At 35.5% G+C, this 12,252-nt stretch overlaps 1 protein-coding gene across 1 annotated transcript in view; it reads right to left on the reverse strand.

Annotated features, from left to right (window-relative positions):
- The window catches only part of LOC106879840 (uncharacterized), a 62,359-nt gene that overhangs the window by 9,107 nt on the left and 41,000 nt on the right, over window positions 1-12,252 (reverse strand). Inside the window, exons 6-11 of the mRNA XM_014929544.3 lie at window positions 9,587-9,745; window positions 8,431-8,536; window positions 7,846-8,022; window positions 3,559-3,663; window positions 3,061-3,149; window positions 1,347-1,579 (exon numbers count right to left, since the gene is read on the reverse strand). Coding sequence (XP_014785030.2) covers window positions 1,347-1,579; window positions 3,061-3,149; window positions 3,559-3,663; window positions 7,846-8,022; window positions 8,431-8,536; window positions 9,587-9,745 — 869 coding nt within the window. The remainder of the gene's footprint in view (window positions 1-1,346; window positions 1,580-3,060; window positions 3,150-3,558; window positions 3,664-7,845; window positions 8,023-8,430; window positions 8,537-9,586; window positions 9,746-12,252) is intronic.

The following is a 12,252-nucleotide window of genomic DNA, read 5'->3' on the forward strand; positions in this document are numbered from 1 at the left end:
AAGAACTGAGGCCAATCCTGAAGTCCCACAGTGATCACAGAGGGAGCGGTGCCCTCCTAACTGGTTGGCTGATTATGAGACAAGTTAAGGCATGTGGTCAGGGTTGAGGAGAGGGTGTGGGCAGGTTGGTTGAATGATCTTCAGATCAGGGGGACATGTGGTGTTATGAACCAGGCTGTTTTGTAGGGAAGGATCGGAAGTGAGGGAGTAGGTATGTTCTGTCGGAAGTGGGGCTTGTGGATCACACCAGAAGGACTGTGGTGGGCATGCGGGGTCAATAAAGTGCAAGGAGTCAGTCGGTGGCGAACAGCACATCAGAGCAGACATGTTAGATTGTACAGCGACAAATAGCGCACAAGAATGTTGAGTGAACCTTGCAGATCAAGACAGAGCACGTAGACGTTGAAAGTGACCCTTTTTCTGGACTGACAGGTAAGACTACCGCAATTCTCTCTTAGCTGCCATCTTTTTCTTCCTTTACATCACAATTTCTTTTTCTGAAAATCCCAACTTTTCCAGATTGTCACTTAGGTATTTACTTACAAAACCAATGCACTGTTATTGATATAAATATGTATTTATAATCTGGGTATATTAGCTTAAGATTTCGAAGTAGTTGTTCATAATTATTCCATTTCTCTTTAATTTTAGAAGAGATGTTCATTCAGCAGGACATTCAGCTATTTCTTTAAAAAATCGCAGTAAAGTCCGTTCGAAAGGAACAGCCACATTGAAGTGGCTATGAACATTACTTGCTAGTACAACTACTGCGTTCATCTTTTAGAGAGATATTTTTTTGCTTATGTATGTATATATATATATATATATATTCTACAGAAAATAAAGGGATTCTAGAATGCAGGAAGGCTTTGAAAACAGCTTAGAAAATCAGGTAAATACTCTTTAGAATATGGAAAAAATATGGCCAGAAAGCCTCCACACAGAATCAAACCCTGCACCTTTCAAATTCCAGCTTAGTTCTCACTACCATTAAGCTAAGAGATCCATGACACCCAAGGAACTCCTATATAAACTTACACATACATAACATTTAGTTAATAAGCTTTTTCCTAACACAGAACTATAGTCTTGATAACAAATGTGCCTGTAATTTTGGATTGGTATGGGAATAAGGCAAATGTAGACTTACAGAAACTTAGTATAGAAAACAGAAACATTAAGATAAACCTAGTAGTTTGAAAATCTAAATTTGATAGGGCATATTACAAATAACTGAACCTGCATAATCATGCATTGCATACATAAAAATCCCATAAAAGCTTTTATTTATATATCGTTTAGGAGTCAAATATGAATTATAGAACTGCTGAAACAGTCATACCCACCTGGAACAGAAGATATATTTTGCTTTTCCTTTGAGTCACATTCAGTTACTGTAATACTTATTGAGCTGTGTTTATTATCTCTGTGTGTCATACTTTCTATCTCTGTTTGCACAGCTGGATAGGTCTGCTTCAGTTTGTTACTTTGATAAATTGGGGTGCTTCTTTTGCATACACTTTTAACTTTTAGCCCAATGGTGACCTGATAGTGATTCATCCAGTTATTTACGATATTCCTGAGATAGAAAGAAAATTACTTTAGCGTTGTAGCAACATGTAAATAAACATTCTGCCAACTGTAATTCAGTGTCTCAACCTGAGTTCCATTTAAGAACCAAACGCAAAATTTTATTGAGTTTATACTTGTACTTATAAAATTTTAAATTATTTATACTAGTTATAAAACTCAGAAATTCTGAAACTGAATAGTGTGGTTGGAAATTTTTTCAGTTGAAAATCACCGACTTGACTAAATTTCAAAAGTTAGATTTTACATAATATTGGTTTCAAATTTTGGCACAAGGCCAACAGGCTTGGGAAAGGGGCTAATTTGATTGAATTGACCTTAGAGTTCAACTGGTACTTATTTTATCGACCCTGAAAGGATGAAAGGCAAGGTTGACACTGACAGAATTTGAACTCAGAATATAAAGAGCGATGAAATGCTGCTAAGAATTTCACCCAGTGTGTTAATGATTCTGCAAATTTGCCGCCTTCAGATTTTACATAATATTAATGCAAAAATCTTGCTTTCTATAACTCTGGATATTTAGTTGTATTCTACCAAACAAAAACAGAAACAAATAAATATAAACAAGCATATTCTAATATGTTTATCGTGATGAAGGCCAGAACTGCCTTTAAGCAATGCCCGTATAACCATGGGTCCTCTTTTAGGATTCCGGAAAGATATTATGTCGTGTCCCTGGTCAACCATGTGTGGCACCTTAAGGATGAAGGAACTCTATACAAAATTAAATGGAGGCTCATAGAGCAACCGGGGTCCTATATGAATGGGAGTGGACAATGCAAGCTTTGCATAACAGAATGAACAAGGATCGTTAAAGACTTGCTTGACCCAGAGACCTATTTAAACTCCAGAAACGAGACCTATAGCCCTTGTCTGCATTTTAAACAATACCTGCTGCAGGCACAAAATTCCCTATTCGTTGATTAGGGCTATAAAAAAGAAAATTGCGGACTACAACCAACCTAAAAGCAGAGATTTCCTGTTCATCGATTAAGACCATAAAAATTTGCTGACTGGACCAATCTAAGGGTAATAACCTGTCCCATTTACGACTCAGACAATATACAATATTCTTTTGCTTACAAATGAACTGACTGTAATGGTTTTCTATCTCCAGTTTGAAGAGAGGTTTTATGTCTGTGGCTATTGGCATCTGACAAGTTGTCTTTAAGGCAAATGCTTTATAGATGTGAAACCATTTGTCACTCAATGACTGGCGTGTGTAGACAAGCTCTTAGTCTTGTACATAAAAAATATTACCAGTAAGATACCATCCTTCAGAAATTATATCAGTGTAATCAGTTGAACCCCCCCCCCCAGCAGCAGCAGCAGCAGGAACTTTTAGGATCTTGCATAAATGTTTGTATTCCGAAGTAGACAAATGTAAGATGTAATTCTTAAACTATTTTTGTTCTTGCACTCATGACTAAATGAGTTACAAAAATAACTTCACTTCAAATATCGTACCTAGCTTTCTTTTGTAAGTGTTGTAATTCAGATTCATCTGTCATTTCAAAACATGCTTCTGGTGACATATCCAAAGACTTTCTATATTTCTGTAAAATGTAAGAGAACAATTTGAGATTAAATGAATGGTAAAGGATTAATGCAGTATTAGAAGCAAACCAGCCCATAAAATTATGGATACTTTTTTTGTTGATCCTATAATGTAAACAGGAAACCACTGAATTCAAAATAAATGAAATATCTAAGAAGGATATTGTAAAGTATCATGCCCAATGCTTATTTCACATACAAATTACCACTGTTTGAATCTATTTCATTCAAACCGGATACTTTATTCATTTATTGTTTTATTTGTATATTCTTTGTTTCTTTCAGTCATTGTTCTGTGGCTATACAGGTTATTTATTCATTGTTATTTTGTTTATGATTCAATTCTTCAACCTCGGAAAGTTTTAAAATTTAAACAAATACAAGTATCAGTGCAATAATCAGACCTACCTTATGGATGCTGTCAATTTGCTTCTCATGAATATCATGGCCTTTAAGGAGATCTTTTGCATAAGATGATGCAAAGGGCCCAGATGTCATCAAAAATAATCCTTTCTAGAAAACAAAAGTTAAATTTAAAAAAAGAATATATGGTTGATATATAAAGATGTCATTTTACAACAGAAACATATAGCAGGTAGAATTTATATTTAATACATGTTCAGCTTCTAAGGTGGCAAGCTGGCAAAATTGTTAGCACATTGGGCAAAATGCTTAGCAGCATTTTGTCTGTCTAAGTTCTGAGTTCAAATGTCGCTGAGGTTGACTTTGTCTTTCATCTTTATGGGGTCAATAAGTTGAGCAGTGGAGTGTAATTGACTTAGCCCCTTCCCTGAAATTGCTGATCTTGTGTCAAAATTTGAAACCAATATATATTCAGCTTCTACTGATTAAGTACCATGGGACAAAGCTAAACACCTGAAAAGCTGAATAAACTACCTGCCTTCATTTCCTGGCAGAAACTGTTTCACTTCACGTATGTCTGTGAAAAAGAAAATGTATATCAAAATATTTAATTTCCCATTCAATATCTCTCTAGTCAGAAGAGAAGATATTTTCAATTGTTAGTAGTTGATGAATGTTAAATTAATTCCAAGTGCATTGGGCCAACAACAGAACATTTACACAGTTGTTTGCTCTGCTAGAAATAACAGCCAAATCTCCATCAAATTAAAACTTCTATGTTTGGAAAGAAGGGTATGTTAGATAATGTGATTTTTGGTTCATTGTGGCTAAGAAAAAAAAAATTGGTCATGGTTGGAATGGCTTAGATCATAAGCCTGCTTGATCAAGGCTGACTTGTTCTAAGCAAATCAAATTCCTGACCTTGTTATGCTTCTCAGATGAAGTGGTTTCAAATCACGCATGTTATAATTGACCCCGAGAAAGGCATGAATGTCGCGACATATCATTCTAATTTTTGTATAAAGTTAAGGCCATGTACTTATATAAGAAATTATGTTCAATTGCTAAATTAACAGACACCAGTTAAATAATGATTTCAAATTTTGGCACAAGGACAGCAATTTCAGGGGAGGAATAAGTTGATTACATTAACCTCAGTGCTCAACTAGTACTTATTTCATCGACCCTGAAAGGATGAAAGGCAAAGTCAACCTCAGCAAAATTTGAACTTAGAACATAAAGACAGATAAAAAGCCATTAAGTGTTTTCCCCAGCATGCTAACAATTTTGCCAGCTTGCAACCTTACATCAGTTAAATATCATATTCCAAATTTTGGCACAAGGGGAGGGGCTAAGTCAATTAATTCTACCTAAGTGCTCAACTGGTACTTATTTTATTGACTTCAAAGGGACGAAAAGCGAAGTCAACCTTGGTAGAATTTGAACTCAGAATGTAAAGATGGGCGAAATGCTGCTAAGCATTTTGCCCAGTGTGCTAACAGTTCTGCCAGCTTGCTGCCTTACATCAGTTAAATATTACTTTGGAGAAAAATTGATATATGGATAATGTTAGTGAATGAATAATGGATCCAACATGGATTATATCAGTCCTGGTTGGGCTCTCAATCTCTCCATAAGAAACTGCAATAAATTACAGGGAAGTAAAAGAAAAAAACAATATTGCTTTTGAAGAACGTCTTTCTAAGTGAAGAAACAACTGAAACACTCATCATAGCAATATGGATATATTGCAATACTGGAAATTAAATCAAGCAACAATATGCTGGAGTTGTGTAAAATGTCACACAGGACTGTATTGCAATGTCTTATAGTCAGTGTTATTTAATATTTGTATGATTTCATGATCCAATGAAGTTGCTTTAATCTGCACCTACTTCACCCTCATCCCCACTGACAACTGCAGCAGTAGCAGTAGCAGTGGCATGGGAGCAGTAGCAGCAGCAAATTCACCAACAATAATAGTAGCAGTAGTAACAGAAAAGCAGTTAATTTATTTTGAAACTAAAAGGGTGAGCTGAAAAGTTCATAGGCTGCTGAATTGTGAAATCTTGTATGCATTAATTTCAACATTTCTTATTAATAACTGCATTATTTTTTTCCAGGTAAACTGACATCTGACTTTTTTCAAAAAAGACTTCAAAAATAAATAGTAGCAACTTTTCTTGAAAATGAACGAAATTTGGCATCATGGTGTTATCAAGTACATGTGGGAAAAAAGCTTTAGCCCCCAATGATATCCATGCTGACATGGTTGCTATATTAGGAGATGATGCTCAAGCTTTATCATCAGTGCAAAAGCGGGCAGCTGAATTTAGGAGGGGAAGAGAGAATCTTGAAGATGAGCCAAGATCTGGCATCCTGCAACTACTACCATCAAAGCAAACTGATTGTGTTCACCATACGGTGATGGATGACATGCAATTGAAGATAAATCCAATAGCCAATGCTTTTAGCATATCTCAAGATAGAATCAAGAATATTCTGCACAGTGAACTTGGCATGATGAAGGTTTCTGCTCAGTGAGTACCATGTCTTCTGATACCTGATCAAAAGCACACCAGGTTGATCACATCGCAGGGAAAATCTGACATTGTTTGAGGCAGATCCAGTTGGTTTCCTTGAACGTTTTCTAATCCAGGATGAGTGTTGGGTTCATCACTTTGAACCAGAGGCAAAGAGACAATCCATTCAGTGGAAACAACCTTCCTCATCTGCTGCAAACAAAGTCAAGGTCATTTCCTTTGCAGGGAAGGTGACGGCTCCCATTTTTTGAGATGCAAAACGCATTGTGTTTATTGATTATCTTCAAAAGGACCACATCATCAAAAGAGAGAACTATACCAACTTGCTGAGGCAGTTGTGAAAAGATATCAAGGCCAAACACCTTGGAAAACTGATGAAAGGGGTTTTATTTCATCAGGACAAGACTCCAGCACACAGGTCCTTGTTTTCAATGGCTGCTGTGCATGACTGGCTTTGAACTGGTTGATCATCCTCCCTATTCTCCTGGTTTTCCTCTATCTGACTCTCATCTGTTCCTTAACATTAAAATACACTTTGCTGAGAACTTGTATCGCAGTTATGATGACATCATATCTGCTGTTGGTGACTTTTTGACCAACAAGATGAAAGCTTCTTCACCAATGAGATTCAAGCACTGAAACACTGGTGGAAGAAGTGTGTGGACCACAAAGGAGACTATGTCAAAAAATAAAGTCTCATTTAGCCACATTCTGTGAGAGTATCTTGGTCAGCCTATGAACTTTTCAGCTGACTCTTGTATGGGAGATTCAATAACTTAACCCTTTTGTTACCATATTTATTTTGAGATGCTCTGTGTTTCTTTCAATTAATTTTCAGTATAACAAAAAATTTAGTAAAATAACTTAGTTATCATTAAGCTGATGTTAGGAACAAATTGTGACTAAGGTTTGGTGGAAGATTTTAATTCAAAACTTATGAAAACAAGGCATTTGTGCTACAGAGCCAGAGGTGGTTTCAGCCGGGTTGGTATCAAAAAGGTTAATCATATATGAATTAAACATTAATTGTTGACAGTTGAACTGAACATCAATTATTGACAAAAATGTCTACAAAGATATCTGATTAATTTTCCAATTATATGTCAGCCAAAAAAATGATAATTAAGTTCGGTTGGTAAATTACTGATATCATTATCAGAAAATAAATTAGCATGTCATCAAGTATGCATTAAGTCTTGAAGGTATATCTTTTATCTTTTACTTGTTTCAGTCATTGTACTGCAGCTATGCACTACTTGAAGGGTTTGATTGAACAAATTGACCTGAGTTCTTATTTTTCTACTGATCTCTTTTGCTAAACCACTAAGTTGTGAGAACATACATAAACCAACACTGTGAAGCAGCAGTAGTGAACACACACACACACACATACGTGAGGGGCTTCTTTCAGTTTCCATCAACCAAATACATTCATAAAGCTTTGGTTGGCCTGGGGCTACAGCAGAAGACACTTGCCTAAGTTAACACTCAGTGGGACTGAACCCAAGACCACATAATTGGGAAGACACTTGCCTAAGTTAACACTCAGTGGGACTGAACCCAAGACCACATGATTGGGAAGCAAACTTTATAACCACACAGCCACACTTGTGCCTATACATGTGAAAAATTGTAACATTTGTATATGTATCTCCACAGAAGTATTGGCATGGTTAGTGAAACCTTTACAATTAAAAAAGAAGTGGAAATCTTTGTGAACCCAGAGCTACTACCCATACAATATTCTGGTCATTTTAGTAAAGTATTTCATAGAAATAAAGGTGATTACCATTGTCTGTTGACATGGAAAAAGGACAGATTTGTTCCCAGACATTGGTTTTCGTAGAGTTGTGCCTTGTGATACTGATGAAGGAGTGAGGTTGAATTTGAAATGTTTTGTATCTATTTTCAAATGAAGACTAAACTTTGCTTGGCTGGAACAGTGTAAATAAATCTGTGTTGTTACCTGAAAGGAAACATGCATATACATACATAGTATATTCTAAATAAAAAGCACAAACTTCACATGTTTTTAATAATCTAATTGTTCTCTACAGCTGTTTTAATGCACTGGATTTAAATTATGTGGCATCAGTTGTGCTTTTAATAACTGGGAATATATTTTTTTATATTTATACATCTATTCTATGTATAGATACATAAATAACATAAAGATATGATATTTCTAACTTCATTTATATACGTTCACAAAAGCTGATTAATGCTTTTTATCATTTCAAAGTTTTTAAGACTACAGCTATTAATAACATACAGGAGTTGTATCAGTTTAACATATTTCTTGTAATTTACAGTAATACCTATATGCCTAAAAAAAAAAAAACTTGTTTTATTGTACATTTTTTATTAGTCTTACCTTGTAGCTAGTTTTTGGAACTATTTTGTCTCTGCTCCAAGTGAGGTGTTTAACTTCCGTATAGTTTTCGTTGAAGAAATAACCTTGACCTTGGCTCACAAACATCCTAAAATAACAATAACAACAACTATTATTATTTATAATGAATTTTCTTACAGACATAAAGATGTTGGCTGGATGATGAGCAAATGTAGTTTGATCAGATGTTTGACTGCCACTGCCATCTCATGAAAGGGTTAACTACAGCCATAACTAACCTGGGGGGCTGGACTTTAGCACATAGCCCACATAAATTGAAATTGAAATATTTTCAAAGGCACACACTGTAATATATGCATTCAAAGTAAATTGTAAGTAAATGAATAAAACTCGCCCTCCTTAGCAAAACTGAGTTCTAGAAATGCAATATTTGGGGTCTTCCACCCATAACAACGACTCTTTCCCTTCATGCACCTACATCCAGCTTTTCCTTCTCCTCCTCTCTTGTCTGCCCTCTCTTCCCAGCAACTGTACCATCTTTACTACTCCTGCCTATCTCTCACTTTTCTGCATCCCTCTACTATCCCCAGCTTATATCTCTAGTCTCATCCTCCATTCAACCCTATCCATTTTGGCAGTTTGCTCTCCTTGCCACCATTCACCTTTTCAAACAATTTTACAAACCACACACTCACTTCTACTCAGCTTTGTGGGGGAATGGGGGATGACATGGGTGCCTTATCACCATTATCTGTCTTGCAGTTCTTACTGATCATTTTCTTTTCTCCCCACCCACTGTTTTCTTCATACTAGATGTCAGAACCCATGCATTTCCCTCTGCAGGAATTTGCTCTATTCACCCACCCTGCTTCATAATAATTTTGTCTCCAAGCACGAAGCTGTCACCCCCACACATACTTACACCAAGGTTTGTAGTCCTGTGAACTGCATGGTGGCATCAATAGTGCAAATGGCACAAAAGAAATGCACCTAGTCACAGTAAAGTAGTTAGCATTAGGAAGGGTATCCAGACACAAAAACCATGTCACAGCAAACATAGGAGCTCAATGCAGTCCTTGGATAGATTGTTTTTTGTCAAACCGTCCAACCCTTGCCAGAATGGAACATGGATGTTAAATAATGATATTAAATATAAAAATAATAGACTACTGCTTACCTGAGGTTTCCATTTTTGTAAAGACACCAACCACAACCATTAGGAAGAAAATTCAGCAAAATTTTATTATTAGGTGCATCATCAAAAGCCAAAGTACAAAAGCCTTGAGCTTCATCATGCCCTCTGAAGCGAATAACAGCAATATTGCCTGATCTGTAACTAAGAGTTAGGGTCAAGGTGTAATCTGAAAAAAGAGTTCTTTGTATAACCATAATACAGTTGCTACTTGTATTCAAACATAATTCTAATGCAACTAAGTGGTTCTAAAATATAATTTAGACATAGTCCTTTTGAAACAGCAGGCTTTCTTTAAAGGTCATGCCAGCAGTGTGTTTATCTTATTAAATTATTCTGTTTAATATTTGACTCTAATCTCTTGCTGGCTTTAGTGATTGGTTACATTTGGTTAGTATTAGTATTTGGTGAATTTAAGTTATTGGCAATATTTAAGGAGAATATTGCTCAGATGTTGAATGACTTGGTTGAGTTTAATGACCTCTTCTGGTTTAAGTAATTTTGCTAGCTTTTGACAGTGGTAGGCTTTGGCTGACAGATGTGTGTGTGTGTGTGTGTGTGTGTGTGTGTTTATTTCCATCATGGGTTATAATAAAAAAACTTTATATTAAACAGAAGGATTACTCAATACTTTTTGTAGAGTACATATTTATCATTCTTCAACAAGAATAGTGATGACAATGACTTTAAAGTTTTGGCCTGCTTAGCCTTCACAATCATTACCCATTTTTCATGTAAGATATATTTTCATTCCACTTGTTGTCACGCATCTGCTAAACTACAGAACATTTGTTCAATTAAAAAAGTAAACAATGTTATTGTCATTTGTTTGGATGGTTCTAATAATGATGTTTAGGATCGACATACATGCATGTGTCTGTCCGTCCTGCCATCCATTCATCTGTGTATGCTGTGAAGAAGTCTGTTTTGTATATCACACACACACACACCACTGTTTTAACATCCACTTTCCCATCATGCTTGCATGAGTTGGAAAGAATTTGTTGAAGCAGATTTTCAACAGCTGGATGCCCTTCTTGTCACCAGTGTGTATGTACATGCGTGTGTGTACACACACACACATGAACACACACTCAGACACTAACATATATATATATATATATATATATATATGTGTGTGTGTGTATGTGTGTGTGTATGTGTGTGTATGTGTGTGTGTGTTTGTGTACATGTATATATACACACATACATGACAAGCTTCCTCACAGTTTCCATCTACCAATTCCTTTCAATTCTATTCTACAAGCAAAGGCTGGCTTCATTCTACAATAGAAAATATTTACCCAAGATTCCAAGAAGTGGTACCAAACCTGAAACCACATAACCATGTCTATCCCTTTATTTATAATTATTTACACATTATATGTCATTTTTGTGCAGAATACACAATGCTCATGATTCCATACAGTGGTAATGAACCCAAAACTATGTTGTGAAGCAAATTTGTAAACCGTACAGTTATGCTAATATCTGCATTATAATTTTTAAACATTGTACATATTGTGCAGAATACATATGCATAGAATTTCAGATTTGCTCTGTAACATGAGTAATAAGTATAAGATCATGAGTTAGCAGAATTGTTAGCAAGCTAGACAAAATGCTTAGCTGCATTTCACCATCTTTACATTCTGAGTTCAAATACCACCAAAGTTGACTTTGCCTTTCATCCTTTTGGAGTTGATATAATAAGTACTTATTGAACTCTCAGGCCAATGTAATCAACTTAGCTCCGTCCCTGAAACTGCTGGCCTTGTGCCAAAATTTGAGTAAGTAAGAAGTGAAAATTGTCAGCAGGTTTATAGTATAAGTAGTGGGGCCTGTGAATATTTCATGGAATTAATGGTAAACCTATTGGGTTATTTCTGAAAACTTTATCCAAAAAATCTGAAAGCATAGCCTGTGTTGTGTCTGTATGGAAAGATAGTCACTCATCTGCTACTCATTGAAAAGTGAAAGAAATTGGAATACAATGATTACTTAATGCGCTTTATATATACACTTTGTATACTTTATGGGCAATTTTATAGACTTAATACGCAGCACTCATAAAATAAATATTCACTCTTATTTTTCCATTTTTCTCATAAACAAGAAAAAAATTCTGTACATATGATACAACTTTTAGTTAAATTGCATATATCTGCTATGTAAATAAGCATGAATATTTCATGGAACTGCACTTATGTGCATGCATTAAGTGACAGGTGATATAAAAAACTTAGTTGAATTTTTAAAAAATACGCTTTTCAGTATCCAACCATCACCACTTCTCTCTCTCTCTCTTTGCCATTCTTTAACCTCACCATCAGAATATCATCCCTCTGCTAAAATTATATCTCTGATTCTCTCTATATCACTACCTTCAAGTAACTTTTTTAACTACATAATAAATATTACATTTTCCGTACCTCATGTCATGGATGCTTCTCTCTCCCTCTTTTTCTCTATCAGTCTTTTTATCTCTCTCTCTCTCTCTCTCTCTCTCTCTCTCTCTTTCATTCTTTATCTCTCTTTCTTTCTTTCTCTCTCTTTCTTTCTTTCTCTCTCTTTCTGTCTCACTTTTCACCTTATCCTCTTTTTGACTCTCCTCTTTCTTTCTCCTCTTTCCCTTCAACTAATCACATGAA

The sequence above is a fragment of the Octopus bimaculoides genome, chromosome 11 (genome assembly GCF_046866305.1).
Source record: "Octopus bimaculoides isolate indiv1 chromosome 11, ASM4686630v1, whole genome shotgun sequence".
Taxonomy (NCBI): Eukaryota; Metazoa; Mollusca; class Cephalopoda; order Octopoda; family Octopodidae; genus Octopus; species Octopus bimaculoides.